The following is a 27219-nucleotide window of genomic DNA, read 5'->3' as shown; positions in this document are numbered from 1 at the left end:
TTTGTCACTGTTTCTTCATAGGAAATTAACAATTCAAAAAATAAAAGATTACTATCTTGATGATGTCAATGGCTGAATAGTATTCAAGACTGGAGCCAAGTATGTCAAATCCCTGGAACTTACTGTTTGTTTGTTTTTGTCAAAAAAAAAAAAAATCTTACACTGAAAAAATTGACTGCAAAGTGCTACCATGTATGTCTTTGGAGATCAAGTCCTTGCGAATTTTAGCCTGATGTGCTTTTGATGATGCTACTCCTGAAATCCCAGGTCTTCCCAAGGGAGGTGAAATAATTGTCACTCCAAACAGCACCCCAGTGGATGGCGATAACATTCCTACATCTACTGTCGTCATCCTGAAGTCCCAGATCAAAAAGCTGCAACTTGAGCTGGAAAATGTGAGTCTGGATTTCGTATTTTGACATATCTATTCAATGTTTTGCCATTTGAAATGATTTCTCTCCCAGATGTGTACACATTTTGAAAGTTACCAATGTCTGCCTCAATTATGTTATTTCACAGTTGTAGACATGGCCTGGAAGGAACTTTGAAAACATTGTGGGATATTTGTATTAAAATTTACTTTGTTCGTTTATTTGTTTTTTTGTTCTCCATGTAAGAAAAATTTTTTGATAACCTCAGATGATATTTAGAATTGTGAGGATTCTGTAAGATAACAATTGACATCATTTCAGCTGTCCTTCAATTGGCCAATATACCCTCTCCCCTAGTCTCCAACTCTCCACATACAAATGAATTGTTTTTGAAGATAGCTTTGCATTTAGAAGAAGTAGAAATTCCTGTTTACTGTATAAGCTGTTGTTTTTGCATACAGATATTTTCGAGAATTAGGAGGTCACAGACATTTTCGCGAAACGTTTTTGTGAATTAACACCGAAGCTATCATAAATACATTGCTACCATAGCATATGGCAACATTTTCGCTTGTTGTTAAATTCGCGAAAATAACAGCTTATGTATACAATAATTGTACATACACGTACACACACATACACACACATCATATGCACAGCTGATCCATGTAACCATTGTCATATTCAACAATTGATAGACTTTCTAAACTTTAACCACAATGCACTGCAATTACCCCCCCCCCCCCCCCTTTGGACAGGCCAAGCAGGAGCATGCGGAGACAGAGGAGATGAGCCGAAAGAAGCGTCTGGAGCTGGAGTCCGAGTTGGAGTCGTACAAGAAGAGCAACACGGAGCTTGAGAAGACCCTGGAGGGGGTCAAGGTCAAGAATAGGCTAGAGCGGGACGCCCTCAACGACATGCACATACAGACCATCAAGGTAGTCAGTCCGAGGTCATCGATGTCCCCACTCCCAATGTGTTGCTTGGTCAACTATTGCGTGGGTTCTTGATGGCTCTTTAGAATAGTTGGCTTTTGTATGGATGCATGTAAATTAGAGCATACATGGAGTAAGAACTATAAAGTAATGCTGGCATTCATTTTTTTGATACATTATATTTTTCAATTTCATTATCTTTTTGCTCTACATGCACCATTCATGTTTTAGAGCGTAACTTGCCATCTACATATCTGTATATTATTGTAAACTAAAATTGCAAAATGATATGGATATTTCTTGCTGGACAAATGGAAGTCATACATTACACGTATATGAAAAATAATTTGATCAATCATGTTATAGCTCGTATGTATCATGTATTACTTACTTGCTGCAGTACTGTAAAAGTGGAAATTTTCGCGGTGTTGAAATTTTCGCGCATTTCGCGCAACCAGAAGCTAGCGCAAAAATAAAAGCACGCAAATATTTTTGTGTGCCATTTAGTCCAGTAGTTGACGTCTTGATTCAGCGGAATTAAAAACACACGAAACTCGTCCTACCCGGCCAAGCGCAAAAAATTGTTCGCGCGAAAATATCCACTTTTACAGTACATCATTTCACTCGTCTTTCCTCACTGATGGTACCCAGTGTTATTATGTCATGTTTCTCATGTTCAAAATAAATTACAAGTATGTTGTCATGTCTGTTTTCCCCTTTGCTCTATTTTCTTGTGATTTACATAACTACACCTATTCATCAGCATTATCCATGACGTTTGAAACCTCTCCTGCATCAAGATGAAAAGAGCTTTAAATAGGGAGCAGTGGTTAGGATTTCTCAATGACAGTGGAAAGCTATTATTTACTTTCTACAATCTTATCCATTTAAATATGTGTGCGTAATTTTTGTTTCAATGTTGTTTCTCTGTTTGATAATTTAGAAAATTACCACCCCAAAGAAAGTGTCCTACAACTTGCGCTCCCGCCTCATCATGCGAGTTGGCGCCACGCCCGGAGCCAGCCCGGGTGCCGGCGACGGCTCCAGCCCAGTGATGGACGAGGACATCGGTGGTGGCCCCTCCCTGAGCTCCCCTGCCCTGGACCAAGAAGGCATTGTCGATGAGGACATGCCAGAGCACTTGGTTGAACAGTGCAACGAGGCCCTGACCACTGAGCTTCAGAAACTGCAGGTATATGTGGGAGTCATCTTCTCCTATTGAATGGTGCATATGTGACCCTGCACCTCAAAACAAACAAAAAGTTCGCCAGACATGAATTTTTAGTTAAGACCATATTCTGAAAGAGCAGACTTTAAGCTTTAAAATGATGTATAACTCAAATCAAATGGACTCTCCTAACCTATCTAAATATTGGAAAGAAAGCACAAACTCAGGAAAAGTGGGAACTGAGAAAAGAGACTCTGAAGTACAGTGTCTATTCAAGCGCTTAATCTTTACCAAACCGTGCTGGCTGTGCGATGAATGGGACAAAAACAGGAAGTAAACCACCAGAGTAACAACAATGAAGGGATTATCAAATTAAAGTGAAATTAAGCATGCCTCATTAACACATTCTGTCCATAATCAATGCCAACTTTCAAAGCAGTAGCACTATCCTTTCAAAAGTTATTAGAGTTGAAATTGAAGAGTGTGGACAAGGTTTTTCAGAAATGAAAAAGGGATTCTAAAGACACACCTAATCACACTATTCTACCAAAAATGTTTGAGATAAACTGCTAAAAAACACACTTTCCTGCCCGTTTTATGATACCAAATTTTAGCATAATGTAAAGGAAGACCCGCTCTTTCAGAAAATATGAAAAAGTCAAGTTCGGCTAGGTTGACCCATTTCACTTATTTTCAGTCCTCACGCAAAATCAGTGTGTGCGACTTTATGTTCGTTTTGAGGTGCACGGTCACATATGATCTAAACGTGAAATAACTATTCTAGTATGCACAGACCGAATGACTTTACAAAGAGTCGATTTTTATCTTTTTTTTAGAGTGACAATGAATTTAACAAAATACTAGTTGACCGATTTAGAATATATCTAGATTTAACTACCAAACTGGTAGAATTGTCACTACAATTTGAGTAAGGTTAGGAAGTTAAGAAATTTAAGAATTTTTTAGTGAAAAAATGAGCAAAGAAAATGGGACCGGGATTCGAACCCGAAACCTCCAGAATACTAGCACGATGGTTTACTGGCTGAGCTATAGAAAGCTTTAGTACAGTGTCCGTCCCAGAAACCCTTAACTCTCAATGCTTGTGTGGTCGGAAGCTATGGCAGTGTGTGTGTGTGTGACACACGCACACACTTTAAAGGGAAGGTAAACCCAAAAAGCAATGTGGATTGAGTGAAAGCAGCAACATTAGTAGAAGACATCAGTGAAAGTTTGAGGAAAATTGGACAATCGATGCAAAAGTTATGCATTTTTAAAGTTTTGGTGTTGGAACCGCTGGATGAGGAGACTACCAGAGGATATGACGTATGAGTGGACAACAATACAATGAAAATATAAAAGAAATTCAACAGAAATTCACTTTTCTAGAATTATGAAAGGGCAATGGACCTACCTCTTTCAGAAAGCAGGGGGAATAATTGCTACCCTTAACATATGTCAATATCAAGCTGATGGAATTTGTAATTTTCATGAAAAATTGATTTTTGTAGAATTTTCTTTATATTTTCTTGGTATTGTTGTCCACTCATACGTCATAACCTCTAGTAGTCTCCTCGTCCAGCAGTTCCAACACCAAAACTTTAAAAATTCATAACTTTTGCATCGATTGTCCGATTTTCTTTAAACTTTCACTGATGTGTTCTACTAATGTTGCTGCTTTCACTCAATCCACATTGCTCTTAGGGTTTATCTTCCCTTTAACCTGATTTTTATCCTAACGGTGATGTTTGATGCAACCACATACGGCTGAGGCAATGATACCATTGCATATGTTATGAAGACAAATTTTAGCTTTGACATGACTTTGTTATTTGCTGTTGCTTTTTGCATTTATTTCTGACAGGAGAAGTCATCAGTGGTTGAGAAGCAGCTTCAAGAACAAGATGCACTGAAGCTCAAACTGCAGCAAAATATTTCCAAACTAGAGCACCAGTTGGCACAAACAAATGAGGTAAGAAAGTAGTCCGAGAAGTAAATGTATCTGAAGATTCGAGGTCTGGCATTGACAAGCTCCGGTGCAATAAAGATGACTAGAATTCAAGAGCAACTTTGTAACTACATTTGTGACATTTTTTTTTTCAAATGAATACAGCAGAGGTACAGACCAACATTTATGAGCAGTTGCCAAAGATGGCGCTTTTCCTGACCGCATGAAAATAATCAACTGACACTGCATGAATCTAACATCATTCTACTAAGCAATAGGTGGTTTTCATAACATATTCATATTCTAAGCGTACCTTTTGAACAAAGGTTGTTCTTTTCAATCTGAAAGCTTGTCCAAGGCTTGCTCGACATAGAAACAAGTATTACATGCAAAGTGGATTCCGCAATTGAATTTCATTTAAAAGATTTAATGGAATAGCTCGTTTCTATGTTCCTGGTAGTAAAACATCCATAAATTTGGATACAAATATGTCATGAAAATTATTACTCGCCCACACAGCTCCATGAGAGTGAATCCCAAAAGTGGTCAGAGACAGAGGAGGAAATGAGCAGCAAGCTGGCGGAGCTGACTCGTCAGGTGACCACCCTGCAGCACGACTACTCCCTGGCCAGGGGAGAGGCCGAAGATTTCCGGGTCCTCCTGGCAGCTGCCGACAAGGAGCTGGGCCAGGAGAAGAGGCAGAAGGGAGAAGAGAACTCAGCCTGGAACAAGGCTAAGGCTGCTCTGGATGCCCAGGTAAGCTTTCTTTTTTTTTAAAATGAAATAAAATAGGCTCTGCCTTGAATGCATGCATAGTGAGTGTGAGCAGATTTATGGATCTAGTGAATGCCTTTTTTATTCTTGTTTGTTGTTGAAGGGAATGTAAGTTTAGTGTAATGAGAGTTTCTTTTCCTTTTTTTAAACTGTTACCAGCTTTTGCCAAGATTAGAGCCCATTGTTTTACATGTTCTTTTGAATTCAGAATATTATCCGTATTCTTTCACTGTGTCTCACAGTGCCTATCAAGCATTTGTATTGTCAGCTGTGAATATACAAGAACGCTCTTGTCACCATCTTGTCTTCGCCTTGTTTTCTGTCCCTGGGCAGGTGGTGCGCCTTGAAAACGAGCTGTCCACTCGACTGAGGGAGCTTGAAAATGGGACGGAAGAAAAACAACAGCTCCAGGTTCGTATATGTGCATCATGGCTTGGATGGTGTGAGATTTGCATCCATCCAGGTGCTTGTAAATGACATCATTGCTGTCAACGATTTTATCCCTCCGTCTCTACATTGAACTCATGTATGAGCAGTTGGTCATCATTTCTCTTTGATGCTCATGTGTTCATTTATTTGACTTCATTACATGGGAGCAAAAACTGGATTGCTATACTCATTCACAGCTGGTCTTATTTTGGGTTTGCACAAACGTAATGTAAGTGAACGCACCCAAAAGCTTTTATCAAAGTCATCAATAGTTTTCAGCTGTGGTGATCATTAACACAATTGCACTACAGTAGCATTTCATGGAAAGGAGATAAAGCAATGATCTTAATGCTTAATTTGTTCTGATGGTGATTATTGTACACTATGACTTTACATTTAAATTTGAATAAATGTGTTTCACCATGACATAGTATCTGCAATATGCTGTCTCTGGTTGAATAGATGGCTCTTAGTCCATTGTTAGCTCAGTGTGCATTAGTGTTAACCAAGCTTTTATGGGAAGTAGATATTCCGTGCATTAAAATGGGGAAAATCATAATATATCAGAAGTCGAAGGTAATTGGTCTCAGTCCAACTCCTTTGTTTCTCTGCAGGATGCATACAATACCCTTCAGGCAGAGTTCGAGTTCCAGCAACAGCGAGAGTTTGAATTGGAGAGTCGGCTGCGTTCCAGGAAGGAAGAGATTCAGACTCTGCAGACTGAGATTCAGGTTAGTCCTAAACTCACCATTTTCCTTCTAGATCACAGAGCCCAGAGGACAGAAGGCATGACTGATTCTTTCAAAGAGTCATCCTTGGGCAAATTTATCGTGCTCAACACATTTTGGTTCCTGAGCAAGGCCCCAAACCAATGCCCTAAAGATCCATAGCACAGATGGAGATATATTGGCGTTACTATCATTATTATCCTAATATATATATTTTCTTTTTTGATATAGAAATGACTATCAATCTCTATTTTGATATAATATTACACCCATTGCACTAGCTATGTAGTTAATTATGATGTCATCATTTGTTTTTATGTTGTTTTGATATCTTATTACCTTATGTCACTTCTCTTACACACTTTACAATGCAGCATATGCTGGACACTTGGCTTCCTTGTAATGCAGGCCTATGTGGTTCTGAATTGGACTACCCTGCTTTTAATGAAGGCTAAAAAATAAAAATGAAAATGAATAAATCTTCATTATATAGTCTGTGATTCAAGGTCTATAAAACAACCAAACAGCCAAACAAAGTCACAGTCATTATTAGATTTTGATTGCGTTATAATATTCTCCCTTTTCATTCCTGATGTCATATTCTTTATAATGTAGTCCCACCTGGAGAAGATTGATGTTGAGTGTGAGAAGAACATGCGGCTGACTGCCGAGCTGCGTCAGGGAGACAACACCAAGCAGGAGCTCTTGGCCTCCCAGGAGCTCATCGACCAGCTGAGGGAAGAGCGTAAGGAGCTCTACCAGAGGCTGGATGATGAGGTGAGTCAAGTCATCAGTACTGTGTACGTCATATATTTAGAAAGTCTAAATTTTTGCGAATCGGGACTTCCGGACGATTTCACGAGTGGTCAAATTTGCAATAGTGGAGTCCTGTACTGAAAGGAGAAATATATACCCGTACCTCACATTCATATTGGGATCATCATATTGGGATCAGAGTCACTATTTTTGTGTGTCTTTAATTTTGCAAAGAGCACCTGACTGTGAAATTGGCAAAAATAAAAATCTTGCAAAATATTCTTGCAAATATATACAGTACGTTAGTCAATACCAGCTGGCGCTACTGCCCAACACCTTAGGAGAGGGGGGAGGGAAGGGGGAGAGTCAAGAGGATTATAACACCAGCCCTTTATCAATGCTGTAATGTGAAAGTGATGTGTCTATTTTTATACCAGGCTTGGTAACTGGCGTATCTGGGATGACTGATTACATGCTAATTCGCAGGCTGTTTGCTTTCATGATAAGTATTGTGATGTAAAAATCAGTCCAGCTTGACTTTTAAAACTCTCTTGGTAATATGCCCCATGCAGTTGTGTGAATGGCATATGAAAAAACAAACAAAACAACAGAAAATGAAAACGATTAATCCTGCAATGCAACCCTCCATACTAGCTTTGCAAACTCAGGTGACCGGGGTCAACCTCAAGTCATTTATTTATTAAGCACAGTCTGCAGATTATAAGTGTTTCATTTACCACCAAGTGATTTTGTCTATTTGTGTGTGTGTGTGTGTGTGTTTTTGTATGCCATAAATGAACTGTGGCAACTAAAGTTGGTTTTCATATCACAATGCAAAAATGTTTAACTCCTGTAAGCCATGTACATGTATGGCACACCTATATGTTTGTGTGATTCTCGCATCATTGTCAAGGACCTGCAATGAGCAGACCTACACTGAATAAACTAATTTGTGTCCTTGCAGTCCAAGAAGCTAGCAGATACGTCAGATGCCCTGGACGCTGCCAACTCTGCCATGTTAGCCATGAAGCGGACAGAGGCTGAGCAGAAGGTATGGTGTCCGTTTTGAAAGCAATTCGTCCATGAGACATTCTCAGGATGCATAATAAGTGCTGCCAATAAATCTATACCCAAGTGACCTCAAAGTATGTGGAAAGTTAGGTATTAATTCAATGAATTCCACTGTTATAGCAATGCATTTTTGCAGCAGAAGCTGAATTCCTGTTGGAGAGGAAATATGACATAAAGCAAAGACAAGAAGATAAAGAAAGAGACATCAAGAGAATCTTGAAAAAAAGATGTACCTGGTTTAAAAAAAAAAAAAAGCATTTGAAGCACATGACACAAACTTTCCCCAAGTACAATACTAGCCTGAATAATGTCAGAATGCCACCAATGTATTCACTTTCATTTCCTGTCACATGTGAGCACTCGAAACAAAATTGGCATACTCCACATTTTTGTAAGTCGTTATTCTTGCGATGTAATTGTGTAAATTCAGAGCTCATGAAGAAGTCTTATCAATTGACTCTATTGCCATGTTTATTATTTTTTATATGTAATTACCTTTCATTGCACCTTCACTGGTTCAGGAAGCCCTAGCCAGCTTGCTTCAGTCGCTCCAGGACCAGAAGGGGATGGTGAAGGAGCGGGAGGAGGACCTGGCCGAGCTCGGGATGCGATTGGAGGACTCGAGCAGTCACGTGACCCAGCTAGAGGCAGCCGTGGAGCAGGGCAAGGCCAGCTTGGAGGCACTCAGGGGCGAGGTCTCCGCCCTGGAGGAGAGGCTACAGTCTCAAGCCAGCTCCCACCAAGAACAGGTTACCCATTCTATTACAGTCTTTGAACCCCATGTGCAGTATTTACTTTTAATTTCAACAGGTCATTCATTATCCCTTATAATAATACATATGGGATGAAATCAAAATTATCCATAACATATACATTGTTCACCTACCACGTAGTTTTAAAGTGGCTTTTTTTTCCCGTCCTCTGTCTTAACCGTCCCTTAGTTTCTCCAAATGTCCACATAGAATTAAGTTCTGTTAGATTGCTTTTATTATACATGTATTGTATGTAATTACCTAATATTTACACCTTGAAAGATATAAGGATGTATGATACTTGCACATTTAAGGTGGTTAAAATGACCATGCATGCATTTGTGAGTCAAGGTATTAACCTTTTGATGTGTGATGCAGTGTCCCGATGGTCTTGTCTCTTGTAGGTACTCTGATTGAATAGTTTGTGCCTCCCATTTCTCTTATTTGACCTCACTCACTGTCTCAATCTCTCCCTGTAGATTGAGAAGATGCGAGAAGAGGCCATGGACATGAGCAGCCAACAAAAGGAGCTGCTCAGGGAGCTGGAGAAACAGTCGCAAGAAGTCACCCAGCTTCATCAGCAGGTGAGATGTCAGCTCAGTAGCCTTTTGTCAAGGCCCTCTCGCTGCATGATGGCTATAACGGGTGAGCATGACAGCGGGAGGGCCTTCTGAGATCTCCTTCACACATTATTATTCATGACACACGAACTCTACTGAATAGTCATACTAACGGGTTCTGGTTGACAAATGGAATGGCGCACTCCCCACATCCTCCGTCTGGCATTGTCCGGCCTGTTGGCATGCATCACTGACCACCCGTAGAGGTCTGTGGCATACATTTGCCATGCAAATCAGGCCTGGGGAGACAGACATGCAGATTGGTTTAACTTTTGCTCCCAAATTTGGGGAGCAAATGTCAGTAGTTCAAAAGGCTAGCATAAGGAAGCAAATCAGGTCTCGAAATGCCCTTGCGCTGTCCAACTCAGCTGAGCTCGCTTCGTTCACCCCCATTCGCTCACCACCATACAACAAGAGGGCCTTGGCAAAAGGCTATCAGCTCATTGGAGCCAAGGTCCAAAAAGTAGGCTGCGGGTGGTCAGTCATTCACCATCCTTATCATCCATTGTGATTATGTCGGCCATGTTTCATGCAGTTGCACAAAATCTCATCATTGTTTGTTGATTTGAATGCGAGGAGAGATATCAACCATTCACAGCAGGGATTCTCAAGATGTTCAAACAAGGATACCCCACCACCTCACCAGACCCCCACCAATTACAGAGGATTTAGAGTTTTGCTTTGGAAAGTCTTTGTCTTTCAGACAGCATGATTGTTAATGGCAATGTCCTACCTAGATACATTTTTATGCCTCCACCATGAAGTGGTGCCCGAGGCATTACAAAAGTATGTTTTGTCCGTCCGTCCTTCCGTCCGTCCTTCCGTCCGTCCGTCTGTCCGTCCATCCGTCCATCCTTCCATCCGTCCGTCCGTAATAAATTTTGTGGCAAGCGTAACTAAAAATCCTTTTGAGGTATCCTAATGAAACTTGGCATGTATGTGTATTAAGGGGTGAAGTTGTGCCTATCAACTTTTTGGGTGCACATGCTCTAAGTCAAAGGTCAAAAGGTCAAGGTCAAAGACATAAAATTTCACTATTTCCTCCATATCTATGCATTGCCTGAAGATATTTTCTTGAAACTTAGTGTATGCATGTATTACCCAATTAAGATTCTCTGGTGAAAGTTTGGGGTCATGAGGTCAAAGGTCAAAAGTAGAAAGTAGTAGGTCAAGTAGAAATATTAAAATTTCACTTTTTTCTCTGTACCTTGGAAATTGTTCAAGGTATCTTCATGGAACATAGTATATACATGTACTGACTGGCAGTGATTATCTAGAGAATTTAAGGTTCATGGGGTCAAAGGTCAGGGGTCAAAGGTCAAGGACAACACTTCAAAATTTTACTATTTCCCTCATATTTATGCAATGCCAGCAGGATTATTTTTTTACTCTTGGTGTATGCATGTATAACCCAATAGAGATTCTCTGTTGAGAATGTGCTGAACTAACTGTTTCTTCCTTATATAGGAAATAGTTATTTTGAAACTTACTACATATTTTTGCATGTTCTGCCTGACGGTGATTATCTTAATATTTCTAGGGTCAAAGGCCAGATGAAAATGGCAACAATTTATTATTCAATACAGAAATTACACTTTTTCTCCATACCTTGAAAATTACTCAGTGCATAAACTTATGAGTGGATCAAAGTCAAGTTAAGGTTCTTAAATCTCCAAATACATGCTCTCCTGTCCATCCAATTAAACCTAGGTCAAGGAAGGTGAACATTCAACACATTTGTGACAAACTTGTCATGTTAATATTTTGCCAATTTTGTGAAATTGTAATTACATGTTGACCACATGTACTATAGACCTATTAAGAGAACCATGCATTATGGCGGAGGCATACCAGTCGCCATAGCGACATTTCTAGTTTATTTTAAGGTGAGTTTAAATTCTATTTTAAGGTGAGTTTCAATTCCACTTCTCTTACTTCTCTTGTAGTAATTAATTAGAAAAGTACTAGATGGAAAAATTAATCATGTCAGTTGGATATCTGTATTGTATTTGCTGTTATCCTTGTAGTGGTGCTGAGATGATTGTTTATCAAGGATGAACGGTGTTGACTTTAGTTGTCAATACCTGGGCGATGTGAATGATCATATGTACACTAGACTGTTTATTCTAATTCAACTAATAAATGATTGTTCTGTTATCATAGAGATGAAAGATGCATCATGGAAAATGAAGTCATGATGAAAAAGTGTCTAAAAGTCTTTGGCATTTGAGCAAACGTAACCTTCCCACATTTCTCATGATTTGTGTGAATGTTTTTGCTGTTCAAGGTCAAAGAGAAAGAAGAAGAACTGCAAGCAAAAGAGTCTGAACACAAGACTACTGTGGCGAAACTGGAGTCTCAGCTGGAGGAGGTGCAGAACAACCTTTCCACCGTCATCGTCGAGCTCGGTGAGCCGGAGACCAAGAGGCGGAGGATGTCGGAGAACCAGACCCAGGAGCTTGAGTCATATCCTTCCAGTCACTCAACGGACAGTGTCCTCACTAGCCCGTTAGATCCGTCCCTCAGTTTTGAAATGCCACGTCCTGGTTTCCGCAGTTCCCTGAACTCGTGAGGCAGGAGAGATGTATCTATGCCCCGACTCGGGGCTGATCTCACATAGGCTTAGTTCTAGTTTTTGGCATCTAATGCTTTCCAGAGATACATTTCTTTCTCCATACCTAAGGTGTGCCTGTTTGTAGCAGGGTTAAATAGTTTATAGACAATTGCTGTGCATCTTTATGTCTATATCCCTTATCTATTATTATTCGTTATCTATCTTTATCTAGTGAACTGCCAGAGATCAAGAGAAGGGAGGCCCAAAATAATTGAAATTACATGTCTGAGTAAGTTTGATAGGGCTTGAATTATGTCTGCTGCTTCAAGTGAAGAACAACAAAATTTTGAAGTCATGCAATTTTGTTTTTTAAAATATGTTACTGAAACCAGTTTCTGAAAAGAGGAGATAAGTCTAGACATTATAAACTTCCGAATGAGAATTAAGATAACTTTTGCAAGTGTATTATTTTGTAGGCACTACCGCTGATGTAAAGAAAAGAACATTGGTGCCAAGTGCTACAATATTTTACAAATCAGCACTCATTATGTTGTCAAGGTGAAGCAGCCATATGTGACCAGCGACAACTGTTTCAGGCAAAAGTCGAAAATTTTGAAAATTCATTTTTTCACTGAATCACATTGCCAATTTCCTAAGCTTTGCATTGATATAAAACACTTCTATTCTTTGGCACCATAAGTTGGCATAGAAAGCGAAATAAGATGCACTTTTTAAGTTGTTAGACTGACAAAAAATTGCGAGAAAACAGGCTTTGAAGATTCATCTCTTTCTCAAAGACAGTGTCCGAGCGGCGATGCGAGGTGAGAATCACCCATCCGTACGATGGTGCCAATCGATGTTAAGCTCCGCCTCTAGCAACCACATCGCCTTCTAATTGGCTCACTGAGAGAATCAAATTTCCCGGGCACCTTCCTCGGAGCTCAGCATATGGAGCCGAAAAACAATGCGTTTCGCTCGGGTTTGTTTACCAGTACGTCTTTCAAGATGGCAGATATGATAATTGCATGCATGTTGTATGTGTGTATGGTGCACGCATTACGCAATGGCATCCACGCGCCATCACCGTGTGCATGTAACAGGAGCGGGTGGCGAATCCACATATGTGACTGTGCACCTCAAAACGAACATAAAGTCGCACACACTGATTTTGCGTGAGGACTGAAAATAAGTGAAATGGGTCAACCTAGCCGAACTTGACTTTTTCATATTTTCTGAAAGAGCGGGTCTTCTTTTACATTATGCTAAAATTTGGTATCATAAAACGGGCAGGAAAGTGTGTTTTTTTAGCAGTTTATCTCGAACATTTTTGGTAGAATAGTGTGATTAGGTGTGTCTTTAGAATCCCTTTTTCATTTCTGAAAAATCTTGTCCACACTCTTCACTTTCAACTCTAATAACTTTTGAAAGAATAGTGCTACTGCTTTGAAAGTTGGCATTAATTATGGACAGAATGTGTTAATGAGGCATGCTTAAAGGACAAGTTCACCTTCATAGACATGTGGGTTGAGTGAATGCAGCAATATTAGTAGAATACGTCAATGAGAGTTTGAGGAAAATCGGACAATCCGTTCAAAAGTTATGAATTTTTGAAGTCTCTGCTCAGTCACGGCTGGATGAGAAGACTACTATAGCTTGTGATGTCATATGAGTACAACTATATAAAGAAAGTATAAAGAAAATTCAAGATATTCTCACTTTTCTCACATAATAAAAGAACCCTCGACTTTTCTCTTTCAGAAGTCAGGGGGAATAATATTACCCCTAACATAAGTCAGTAACAAGTCGAGGAAATGTGCACTTTATTCAAAAAGTCAAGTTTTGTGAAATTCTCTTTTTATTTTCCTTATATCGTTGTATGCATGTGACATCATACACTGTAGTAGTCTTCTCCTCCAGCAGTGATTGTAGAGATATTTTAAAAATTCATAACTTTTGAACGGATTGTCGGATTTTCCCCAAACTTTCACTGATGTGTTCTACTAACATTGTTGCCTTCACTCAATCCACATGTATATGAAGGTGAACTTGTCCTTTAATTTCACTTTAATCTGATAATACCTTCATTGTTGTTACTCTGGTGGTTTACTTCCTGTTTTTTGTCCCATTCATCGCACAGCCAGCACGGTTTGGTAAAGATTAAGCGCTTGAATAGGCACTGTACTTCAGAGCATCTTTTCTCAGTTCACACTTTCCCTGATTTTGTACTTTCTTTCCAATATTTAGATAGGTTAGGAGAGTCCATTTGATTTGAGTTATACATCATTTTAAAGCTTAAAGTCTGCTCTTTCAGAATATGGTCTTAAATAAAAATTCATGTCTGGCGACATTTTGTTTGTTTTGAGGTGCAGGGTCACATATTTACAAATCGCGTTTTCATTGTGGTTGATTTGTCTTTATCATTGGCGACCCTTTAGAAGGCAGAAAATTGCCAGAGCTTGCAAGGGTCACGCTTCCTGTTTGTTTTGTTTTTACAAGCTGTGCATATGTTGCTTTGTTCGGTGGTGTTTATTATATTCAAACAAACAAACAAACAAACGCGACTCGTTAGTTTGGTGCAATCTTGACGTGTAGTATTTGAATATAACTGATCACGTGACCTCTCCTTTCCTCTCGTCTACCTTCCCTTGAGTCAGCCTGCTGTCATAATTTTTACTACATGTACAAGTTTGTACAATTTAGTTTTCTTTTCACACGATTATGTCATGCTACATGCTTTTTGTTATGCCTCCGCAACGAAGTGGCCGGAGGCATTATGTTTTCGGGTCGTCCGTCCGCCCGTACGTCCGTCCGTCCCGTTTTGTTTTTGTCAATATCTCAAGAACCGTGTGGTGGTTTTACATCAAACTTGGTATGAGGGTATATCCTTGGGGGATAATACTTTGTGTGGATTTTAGGGTCACAGGGTCAAAGGTCAAAGGTCACAGGTTATTTTGTGAAAAAAAATTGAAATTTCATGTTTTTCTCCATATCTCGCAAATGGTTCAAGGTATCTTCATGGAACTTAGTATATATGCTTGTACCGATGGGCAGTGATTATCTAGGGAAGTTGGGGGTCATGGGTCAAAGGTCAGGGGGGTCAAAGGTCAATGTCAACTCCTCAAAATATCACTACTTTCCTTAAAATGCAATATGCCTGAAGGTTTTTTTTGTAAAACTTGATGTATGGCATGTATTACCCAGTATATATTTTTGGGGAAGTTTCTTGCCAAAAGGTCAAAGACCAAAAGGTAAAAGGTCAAGTGAAAGTGCTAAATTGCACTTTTTCCTCCATATCTTGAAAGTAACTCAAGGTATCATCATGAAACTTACATATTTATGCATGTTCTACCTAACAGTGATTCTCTGTGGAACTGTGAGGTCAAAGGTCAAACGAAAGGTTTAGATAATGCTATTTCCCCATTTGATACTGAAATTATACTTTTTCTCAATACCTTGAAAATTACTCAATGTATAAACTTATAAAAGGGTCAAAAGTCAAGTAAAAATCATCAGTTCCCCAAATACCTGCACTCTGACATTTTAATCATTCATCCAATTGAACCTAGTTCTAGGAAAGTGAACATTCAGCACATTTGTGTCAAACCTGTCATTTCAATATTTTGCCAATTGTGTGAAACTGTCATCACACATTGTCAAGACATTGTACTATACACCTATCAGGAGAACCATGCATTATGGCGGAGGCATATCAGTCGCCGAAGCGATATATCTAGTTTCACTTCCGTTGTTGAACATTGCGGTAGAATAGTTTGGATAGAAAGCCAAACGAAGAGCACGCAGTGCAGAGCGAACGTATCTATTATAGCAAGAACAATGGAGCATGCATAATCATGCACGCGTGGACAAAGCATTCCCGAAATGCTGCAACTGGTGTCTCTGAATGGCGAACTATGTGAATGTGTGTGACGCACCAGCCAATTGCATGCGAGACCCTGCGCCGTAGCAACACTGGGGATATTGGCGTGGCGTTCGAAAGAAGCTCGAAACTGACGAGTGTGATCCAACATAGGGTGCTTAAAATTCCATTTTCGACAGGAAAAACTTAGTTTTATGCTATGAAATTTAGTGTAGATGTAGAAAACATATCAAAGATTCAATTTCTGCAAAAAACCTAAATCGGCAAAAATAATGGTCAAAATCTTGGTACCCCGCCTAGGAGGGAATTTGCTCTTGCGACTTTTGCCTGAAACCATTGTCGCGGATCACATATATTTAGATATTACTTGTGTATTTACCTTACTTTCAGTTTCTTTACCAGACAGGTTTCAACCATATTTACTCTGAAACTTCAGTAGATTTTCGCCGATGATTTCATTAAAATGTTCTATGGCATTCCTGTTCATAAGTCAGATGTTGTAATGTGTAATCAAGTATGGAATGAATAAAGTATTTTTTTTTTTCATACCCTAAAAATATGTTAGGAATGGATTGAACATGTGCACCATCTGCACTCAAGCATAGCAGTATGTACATGCACCAGTGCATATGCTTTAGTATGCTAGAGTAGTATTGCATGCTTGAGTAGTATTGCGCAATGAACACAGCTGATCAACTTGAAGTATGCATGTTTGTCTTCCTGAGGGCAAGCAAGTCAGGGAACCTTTCATAAACAATGAGCCGGTATAATGATGTAAAATTCCTAATCTCATTTCAGTTCTGTTGATCCTGTTGAGCAATTGCCAAGTCAAATTATCGCTATGTCGGGCATGCTTTTCTATCTGTCAGTTTCAACCTGCTGCAATGGTATGCACAAAATTTGAGTATTTTAGTGTTTGAGTGTTGTAAGTAAAATGCACTGTGCATGCCTGGTATGTTGAACCAGACTCTGCAAACTCGAGTTTGCATTCTCATTTCTGAGCTTGGTATTTATTGATATCCCAGCTTTAACACACCCCCCCCCCCCCCCCCCCCCCCCCCACCCACGACAGCCTGGGTATTATTGTTTTTGCAGGGGTTAATTCCGTGTCTGTTTTGTTGTTGTATTCTTTACACTCTGCATGTCTTATATAAATCAAAATCACACTTTCCTTGACCTGGATGTATTCACGCTGAGGGAATCTCAGACCAGATTCAACGAGCTCTTCAAGGAGTTTGAGTCCATGCGAGAAGAGAAGAATAAAGAAATACATTCCCTGAAGGTGAGTCATGATGCTGTTTGTACAAGCGAAATGAAAAAAAAAAAAAAAAAAAAAAAAGGGTGCATAATGTTGCTGGGGCGACAAGACCTCGTATATGAAATATTGGTAAAAAATGGCTTTTTTGGATTAATGGTCAGATAATCAATAAAGAGATGTCGTGTCCAAATCTTAGCTGTCTTACCCAAAAAATAAAGCCACCACAGCATGTCAAATGAAAGGCTTTCCCATTTGATATAGTGCTTTGGCTGGCATGTTTTTTTTTTTTTGGTTTTTTTTTTGCTCTCCTGAACATTTGACATTTTGTAGATACAAAGTCTTGTCGCCCCAGCGATGATATACAGTGATGTACAGCCAGTGATAAATAAACAAATAATATCAAACATATGCTTATACCAGTAGTCAACATACCAAATGATGTGGATGATATTTTCATATAGAACTTTGTTGTTGTTGTTGTTTGTCTCCTATTCCACTCTTGTCTGTTTCTGTTTTGGTACCTTTGTGATGCAAACATTCTGCTAGGATCGGAAGAGATGTCGTGTCCAATTTTTTTTTTTTTTTTTGGGGGGGGATTTTTTTTTTGCTCTCCTGAACATTTGACATTTTGTAGATACGAAGTCTTGTCGCCCCAGCGATGATATACAGTGATGTACAGCCAGTGATAAATAAAAAAATAATATCAAACATATGCTTATACCAGTAGTCAACATACCAAATGATGTGATGATATTTTCATATAGAACTTTGTTGTTGTTGTTGCTTGTCTCCTATTCCACTCTTGTCTGTTTCTGTTTTGGTACCTTTGTGATGCAAACATTCTGCTAGGATCGTAAGCTTTGCCCTCCCCCCCCCCCCCCCACCCCCCCCTTATGACTCAATTTTACTCCTCTGGTTTACTATTATTGGAAAAGCAACTTTCAGCAGCTTTTTTTTTTTATGCCTCCGCCACGAAGTGGTGCCGGAGGCATTATGTTTTCGGGTTGTCCATACCGTCCGTCCGTCCGTCCGTCCGTCCGTCCGTCCGTCTGTCTTTCCGTCCGTCCGTCCTTCCGTCCGTAATGAATTTTGTGGACAGCGTAACTAAAAAAACCTTTTGAGGTATCCTAATGAAACTTGGCATGTGTCTGTATTAGGGGGGTGAAGTTGTGCCTATCAACTTTTGGGTGCACTATGCTCAAGGTCAAAGGTCAAAGGTCAAGGTCAAATACATAAAATTTCACTATTTCCACCATATCTATGCAATGCCTGAAGATATTTTCTTGAAACTTAGTGTATACATGTATTACCCAATTAAAATTCTCTGGTGAAAGTTTGGGGTCATTAGGTCAAAGGTCAAAGGTCAAAAGGTCAAGTAAAAATATTAAAACTTCACTTTTTTCTCACGTATCTGGAAATGTTCAAGGTATCTTCATGGAACATAGTATATATACATGTACTGACTGGCAGTGATTATCTAGAGAATTTAGGGTTCGTGGGTCAGAAGGTCAGGGGTCAAAGGTCAAGGGCAACACTTCAAAATTTTACTATTTCCCTCATTTATGCAATGCCAGCAGGATTATTATTTTTTTTTTACACTTGGTGTATGCACACTGTATAACTAATAAAGACTCTCTGGATGCTTTCTTTTTTCTTCTTCTTTTTTGTTTGCCTCAAAGGTCAAAAGGTCAAAGATCAAGGAAAGTGCTGAACTAACTTTTTCCTCCATATCTCAGAAGTGGCTCAAGTTATCTTGAAACTTACTACATATTTATGCATGTTGTGCCTGACAGTGATTATCCTATGAATTTTAGGGTCAAAGGCCAGATGAAAATGGTAACAATGAACTTTTCAATACAGAAATTGCACCTTTTTCTCCATACCTTGAAAATTACTCAATGCATAAACTTATGAATAGGTCAAAGTCAAGTTAAAGTCTTCAATCCCCAAATACATGCTCTCCTATTCATCCAATTAAACCTAGGTCAAGGAAGATGAACATTCAACACATTTGTGACAATCGTCATTTTAATATTTTGCCAATTTTGTGAAAATGTAATCACACATTGTCTACATGTACTATAGACCTATTGGAGAATCATGCATTATGGCGGAGGCATACCAGTCGCCTTAGCGACATTTCTAGTTCTCTCTCTCTTTGTGCATTTTGATCTTTTCATACGGTCAGTTTCTTCTCTCTGATGTATATTGTTGGTGGTGCTATCTCCTTTTCTTTGAGCCTGTGTGTCTCATGACTCTCTCTTCTTACAGGTCCGTATGGAAGAATTGGAGGAGACTCGCATTGCTAAAGAGATCCTCGCTGCCCAGCACCAAACTCTCAAATACGAGATGGAGGCTCAGATCAATGAGCTGAAAGAAAAGTGAGTTCTCCCACATTGTGTCTGCCCTAGTTGAGTAATGCTTAAGATAGAGAGATGACATTGATTTGTAAAATGCTGCTGCACTTGACATTAATGTTATATTCTTTTTCTCTCTCTCTCTTCCTTTCTCACCTATTGGTTATAACACACCTTTCATAGCCTAGAGTTGTCACAATTCACTCTCATATATTTTCATGTGTAGTTAGAGAACACTTGTTTTGTCAAAATACCAGCAAAGCACAACTAGTGATTTTTTTTTGCATTGGCCAAGTAAGATGATTTTGTCATGTTTTTAATTCTGCAGAATCAAACCTTAAAATTGTGTTGCGTATAACTCGTTCCAAAAAAAAAAAGGTTGTTTGTTTAATTTTTGCACTAGTATCTTGTCAAATTCTTCCATTTTTGCAGTAATTGAGATTACATTAGGAACCACACATGATAATACATAAGGAAGGAAATGCTTTACAGATGATGTATGTACAAACTTGTTCCTTCCGACAGTCATAAAGGTTAGACAGAGATGAGGTCTTGACATGGTTATTTTTGTTTAGTTGCATGTTTTTTATTATGCTGTCTCTTCCAGTATGGACCAACAGTAAGTGTATCAATCAAGTCATGCATAACTCTTTGCTCAAGTACCATTAAAGAGCCATATCGCCTCTGTGATGCGGCATAGATTTGAGCATGCATCTTTCTTGTCATCCAACCTTCACACAGAGAGCTGTCTCTGTCCGACGAGATGGATAGTTTGAGGCGAGATCTCGAGCACCACAAGAGGTCGTTGACGAGAGCTGTACAGGACAAAGAGGTTGCTGTGGAGAAACTCCAAACACTCCAGACTGAGTAAGCCAAATACAACATTCTGTGGGTTTTAATAACTTGACAAGTGCTTGTTTTGTTCCAATCTCCTATGCTACTATACAAATGATGCACGTGTCTGAGTGCGTCGGTAGGAATTGTGTGCATAAGGTAACTATTGAATTGATCAATACATGATGGTGCAGCTGAGTGGTTTAGACTTATTTCCATAGTAACAGCATGCACATCATTCCTGCTGATGCACAGTAAGACATGTATCATCTGTTTTATAGAAATTTTTGCCAGAAATAATGCACTTTTTGGGGGGGACATTTGTCAAATTTATTGGATGCATGCCTCTCCATCTGCTTCTGATAAAGTACATAACGTTGGTGGGGTGACAAAACCTCGTATCTCAAAAATGTCAAATGTTCAGGAGAGCTAAAAAACATGGCTGCCATAACATGTAAGTCAATGGAAACAGCCAACTTTTATTTATCATTTGTGACCTTATTTTTGCAGATGGGCATATAAGGATTGGGAATTACATAGTAATGGTTCCTAGCTTCAATATAATGAAGAAAACTCATTTTCACCAAATATTGAGATACGAGGTTTTGTCACCCCACCAACGATAAACTCTTGCTACAAGTGTGTGATAGTTTATTTACAGAGGCTATTGTCTTTGATCATAAAAGCATTTATTTGACATGAACATGTGGCCAGTAAATGTCAAAGCAAGGCTCTTGACTAAAGAGATTGCAGAATTTTCTCGACCTGGTCTAAATTACACCTTGGGCACTAAAGAGGTGCTGTCAGCCTTCAAATGTCCCTATGACTGGCACACACAGTCACATGTTTTCCCCCCATCTATTCAACTTGCAAGCATTTATCAAGTCAAAAGGCCATTACAAGTCCATGTCAATGAGTCTATTATCACACATATCACATATTATGACATTGCGACAAACTGAATTTGAATAAGGATAATAGTGTTCTCCAAAACAAACAAAAAATCCTGGGGTGCTACAAGAACAGTAAACAAGATGGAAAATGACAATGGAAAGGTTGATACTGATACTGATGCTATCAATGTTAGTGACCATAGTAATGAAGATCATCCGGAGGTATGCACGGAAGAAAGTAGAAAAAAATCATGGTGACAATACCGATAATACTGATGATGAAGATGATGATGATGATGGTGATAATGATGACGATGGTGATGACGTCTAAGCAGATTAAATCATGGTGACAATATTGATGGTGATGATGGTGATGATGGTGGTGATGATGATGATGACATTTAAGCAGAATAAATCATGGTGACAATACTGATGATGATGATGGTAATTATGATGATGATGATGATGGTGATGATGATGATGACAATGATGATTAGGAGGAGGAGGGACAGGAGGATGACCAATATGAAATGATGATACGTTTTGATTTTATTCCCCTTGACAGGTATGACCAAGTAAAGGCCAATCAGGAGATTTTACAGGAGAGCTTGGATCAGCTGATGGAAGAGTTAGAAAGGTAGGCAAATCGTCTTGGTCCATATCAATCAGAGCAAAATCACTACCTTTGTTTTTATATCAAGTTTTATAAGTGGAAAATTGAGCAAATAAAATTGGATTCAGTCGAGATAGTTTAATAAGTGTGACAGACATTGCTCCTAACAAGTAAGCTTTAGAAAAAAAATGGTGGCATGGGGCAGAAAATTAGAGACACTGAGGAATTATTGAATCAAAATCCAGTCAATGTTATCAAGTGTTTAAACATACACTCCTCATAACCCTTATCTCTTTTATACAGCAGTTCTGACCTTCTGACTTCATTTTGCATTCATTCAACAATGGACATCCTATTATCTGTAATACAATTACATTTTCTGACTTCATTTTGTATTCATTCAGCAATGGACATCCTATTATCTGTAATACAATTTCATTTTCTGACTTCACTTTGCATTCATTCAACAGTGGACATCCTATTATCTGTAACATAATTTCATTTTCTGACTTCATTTTGCATTCATTCAACAATGGACATCCTATTATCTGTAATACAATTTCATTTTCTGACTTCATTTTGCATTCATTCAACAATGAACATCCTGTTATCTGTAATACAATTTCATTTTCTGATTTCATTTTGCATTCATTCAACAATGAACATCCTATTGTCTGTAATATAGGTTTATTTTCTGACTTCATTTCGCATTCATTCAGCAATGAACATTCTATCGTCTCCAATATGGTTTCTTTTTCTGGCAGTCTGGCCTTCATGACCAGCCACTCAATTCCATTACCTGGCCAAAGCTTCAGTTTTGCCATTTGTAGTGTTTTTTGGGAAATCTTAGCAGAGCTTTGATTTTAATAGACGAGAGGATGATTACCGTCAGTAAACTGATGGAAAAAAGTCTCAGTGCTGCTGGCCTTGCTCGAGTCTAAGAAATGTACAATGATGACATGAATAATGACTGCCTCCTTCGCTTAACCCCAAGCAAGAGTCTCGTCTTGGGTTTAGTCAAATGGTCAAGCAGAGGTCATCTCTTTTTTAACTAAAAAAAAATATATTTCTCATCACTGCTAGGACATCTGCCCTGGAGAGCGCTCACTTCAAGGAGAAGCAGGACTTGAGATCGCAGCTTGAGGGGGAACATGAGGAGAAATCTAAGCTTAGCAAGGTATGGAAGAGGTCAAGTGGGATCAGACTCTTACTTAATGGGGGGGGGCAGAGTTTTACCTTTCGTAAGACATGTAGTAATTTCTTCCAATATTTCTGAACAAGTTGTTTTTTGTTTTATTCATTACTTAAACATAACTGCACCTATGGGGGGGGGGGGGGGGGGGGGGGGCTCCCAGGCCCCACTTTAGATCTCGGCTGTCATCTGCGCGATTGTGACGAAAAATTGGCACACATATTGCCTGCAACATAATCTACAAAATTGTAAAGTTGATTTTTCAAATAATTATTATTTATACCAATTTATGCATGATGTACGTGTGAAATCAGACTATTTGCTATAAATCACTAATTAAGGCTCCAAAAAGACATATTTTTGGTGTAAATACTCTTTCTAGTAATGCAGTAATGCAGTTTCTAGTAAAGCAAATGACAGTGAAAAAAAAAATTGTAAGTATTTTATTGTTTTTTTATTTCTTACGTATTTCTGTGTTTTTTAACCTTTTTTTTTTGTTTTTTATTGCTTTTCTCAATGAAATTTGAAGTTATTGTTAATCAACTTAAAGGACAAGTTCACCTTCATAGACATGTGGGTTAAGTGAATGCAGCAATATTAGTAGAACACATCAGTGAGAGTTTGAGCAAAATCGGACAATCCGTTAAAAAGTTATGAATTTTTGAAGTTTCTGCTCAATCACGGCTGGATGAAAAGACTACAATAGCTTGTGATGTCACATGAGTACAACGATATAAAGAAAGAATAAAGAAAATTCAACATATTTCCATATTTCTCGCATAACAAAAGAACACTCGACTTCTCTCTTTCAGAAGGCACGGGGAATAACATTACCCTTAACATACGTCAGTAGCAAGTCGAAGAAATTTGCACTTTATTCAAAAAGTAAAGTTTTGTGAAATTCTCTTTTTATTTTCCTTACATAGTTGTACGCATGTGACATCATACACTGTAGTAGTCTTCTCTTCCAGCAGTGACTGCGCAGATACTTAAAATATTCATAACTTTTGAACAGATTGTCCAATTTTCCTCAAACTTTCACTGATGTGTTCTACTAATATTGCTGCATTCTTTCAATCCTTATGTATATGAAGGTGAACTTGTCCTTTAATAAGGCTGGTATTGCTCCGACTAGAAGATTCTTTGATACAGATACCTGTTACTTGGTATGTCCCAAAGACAGGTCCCAGATGTCTGATTACTGTGTCACAGAGGTTATTGCTACTAATGACGAAAGTCTGTCTGATAGCCAATACTGTTGTGTGTATGTCGTCCGGCACCTTAGTATAGGTAAATGAGGTATAAAGAAGCTCTGCAGATATATAGACACTGGCAAAGTTGTCTGACACCTAGAAAATTTCATCAGAACAAAATATCCCCTGAAGCAGACTCGGTGAGGATCAACTGTCTAAACCTATCCTCATATCGATGTCGGAAAATAGTTGCACCTAGTATAAATCACCCCTGTGTGTAAAATTATACCATAAATAACGGTGTATTAACCGCACTTTTCTTCCTGCTAAAACTGGTCAGAATTCAAGGTGTGGTTTATACACCATTGCAGCCAATACCTACTGAATATCTGCATGAAGTGTGCGGACAATGTTCAGTTTTCAGTGTTCGAAATAATTCTACTTTTCGTTAGACATTCTGTAGCCTATAATCTATGCGGAGGATGCAGCTATTGTCTTTCCTGTAATGCTAAATGGCTGATGTGGCAAGACTGTTGTCTTTGCCAAGTGATTCATCTGATGCAGCGAGACTGAACAGGGGATGCGCGCAAAGCATCCACCGCCTATATTCACTCGTCTTGCTTTAGTCATTGTTTTGTTATTATTGATTTTAATCTGCAACAGTTTTTCGTACGAAAACTGCCACAGATTCAAAATCGATAATGAGAAAATGACTAAAGCGAGCCCAGTGGATATAGGCGGTGGGTGCTTCCACTGTCTTGCTGCATCAGACTTATTAGCCGAGACGATAGTCTCGCTGCATCAGATGTTTAGCATAACAGCAAAGACAATAGCTGCATCCTCCACCTTGCTTATGGGCTAGGCATTCCACTGTATATTTCCTTTTTCTTTTTTACGGCACAAAAATCACTCATTTTCTCCCCCAAGCATCTCACTCTATTCGACCAACATGCCAGCAGTATCTCCACCCATTACTGTATATGGCAGTTTATAGCCAGTATCTGCGCTAGTTGGCAGACTGTCATTTTTTCCCCCCGGCAGCCGTGAAAGGTGTTGCAGTTAAGACATTGATGCGGTTAATACACCGTTAGATAAGCTACATCCTGACATTTAAGAGTAACCACTCACATTGAAGCATCTGTTCCTGTCTACCCCCAACAGGAAGTTTCGAGACTGAAAGAAAAGAACGAAGAAATGTCGCTGGAGAATGCAAAGTTGGTCGGTCACCAGAATTCCAAGCAGAAAATCCACTATCACATGCAGGTCAAGAATCAAAATATGGAGCTCTCCAAGGTAAGAAGTTTGCTTATTTTTCCTTTTTCCTGATTCATGTCTACAATTCAATTAGCAGAAAGTCAAAGTATTGTGTGGCAATCTCATGGATCTGATTTCTTTGTCTTGTACTTAAAAAAAAATTAAGTAAAAGATTGAATTAAGAGGAAAGGACTTGTCCTAGAAGAGAATTTCTGTATCTGTGTTAGTGATAATCCATATGCCTTGCAGTGCCAAGGCAAAAGAGAGAAGTGTTTCTTGCGAGAGTTGCAGCATTTTATATCCCGGGCCACTACTGGTAAGATTGCTGAAATGACATCAATGTTGCATGACCAAGATAGGTATCTTCATTTGTCCATTGGAAAGTGGGTTTGATGATTAGCCTGAAATAAAAAAAGTCATAGTTTTCAATCTGATTTCATAGAGTACATATGTCCAAGAGTTCTAAGGAATTTCATTGAACTTTGTTCTTGAAATTGAAATGTGAAGTTCTTGCATTCTGGAGGTAATTTTCCTGTTGTGCATGCATGTCATTTAAAATGTGTGGAAACAAAATTTTGTGACTCTTGGTGGCATGGTTGTGTGGTCAAGTCTTGATGTTTGTGTGTTACAAGTTGCATACCTGGCATACCTGGCCATGCCCACTGAAAATTCATTGAAAGTTGTAAGTCACATCAATATTTTGTTTTTTCCAATAAACTGCGATAAGTTCCCCACAAAACAACGTAAAAGTGCTCTGTCAAGCTGACTTTGGGTGAGGGGTAATGGATTGTATAGATTTTATGATTCTTCCAGCAATGGTTCAACTTCCTTGTACTGGTGTGGTGGATGTACAGTCCAACACCCATGACCATATCCCATGCTGATCACAGAGTGCTTTTGAAACTGACCTACTGATTAGACCTCTGTGTTCCGTCACTGCTGTGTTCAATGACCAGTGAATTCAGAGAGAGTGAACCGCTCATGAGACAATTGCCAGTGAAGTTGCATTGACAATGGTTCTTGGTTGAGAGATACATGTACATTACGAGTAAGGCAGCATGAAGAAAAATGACCACACACCGATGATGGATGATGATGATGATGATGATGATGTGTGGGATAATGATAAAGACTTCCAGTAGCCTCACTAGACACCTTTGTCAAGTTTCTGAATTGTTATTGGATAAAACTGCCTGGCCATGATTGTGTAGATTACTTGCATGTATTTGTGGGTTTTTTTTCCTTTTAATTCGATATACTGTATATTTGTTTCTTCCTTTGACTAATACACGGAAACAAGAGATCATAGAAAGAAAAAAGAAAAATCTGTTCATTCAAAGAACTAATGATAAGAAACAGAAATTGAAGATTTAGAAAAAGAGAATACTCAGTGTCCGAGGGAAAATCTAAACAAAAGGAGATTGGACACCAAGAGTTATGACCATGTTGATGTCAGAAAATAAAACATAGGGTCCTACTGCCATAGCCAGAGAGCTACAGATACAAATCATTTGACTGATCGATCATGTGTTGAGTGCTTATGATTTATTTCACATTCTATAAGCAAATATTTCCATATTGTCTTGGTAAAGGTTTTTTTCTCTCTCTCTCTCTCATCCTCAACTTCACTCCTGCTCAAGATATA

At 38.9% G+C, this 27219-nt stretch overlaps 1 protein-coding gene across 1 annotated transcript in view; it reads left to right on the top strand.

The window, feature by feature from the left end:
• LOC139743096 (kinesin-like protein KIF15) overlaps positions 1-27219 on the top strand; it is a 61564-nt gene that overhangs the window by 17181 nt on the left and 17164 nt on the right. Inside the window, exons 16-33 of the mRNA XM_071653604.1 lie at positions 268-395; positions 1130-1309; positions 2250-2498; positions 4336-4443; positions 4939-5175; positions 5527-5604; positions 6237-6353; positions 6966-7127; positions 8071-8157; positions 8699-8926; positions 9409-9513; positions 11837-12015; positions 17172-17262; positions 19510-19619; positions 20337-20462; positions 21888-21959; positions 23019-23112; positions 25482-25613. Of these exons, the coding sequence (XP_071509705.1) occupies positions 268-395; positions 1130-1309; positions 2250-2498; positions 4336-4443; positions 4939-5175; positions 5527-5604; positions 6237-6353; positions 6966-7127; positions 8071-8157; positions 8699-8926; positions 9409-9513; positions 11837-12015; positions 17172-17262; positions 19510-19619; positions 20337-20462; positions 21888-21959; positions 23019-23112; positions 25482-25613 (2483 nt within the window). The remainder of the gene's footprint in view (positions 1-267; positions 396-1129; positions 1310-2249; positions 2499-4335; positions 4444-4938; positions 5176-5526; positions 5605-6236; positions 6354-6965; positions 7128-8070; positions 8158-8698; positions 8927-9408; positions 9514-11836; positions 12016-17171; positions 17263-19509; positions 19620-20336; positions 20463-21887; positions 21960-23018; positions 23113-25481; positions 25614-27219) is intronic.

This window comes from Diadema antillarum, unplaced genomic scaffold (genome assembly GCF_040938485.1).
Source record: "Diadema antillarum isolate AM-2024a unplaced genomic scaffold, OU_Dant_1.0 seq00001048_RagTag, whole genome shotgun sequence".
In the NCBI taxonomy this organism is placed as follows: Eukaryota; Metazoa; Echinodermata; class Echinoidea; order Diadematoida; family Diadematidae; genus Diadema; species Diadema antillarum.
This window is presented reverse-complemented; position numbering and strand designations above follow the sequence as displayed.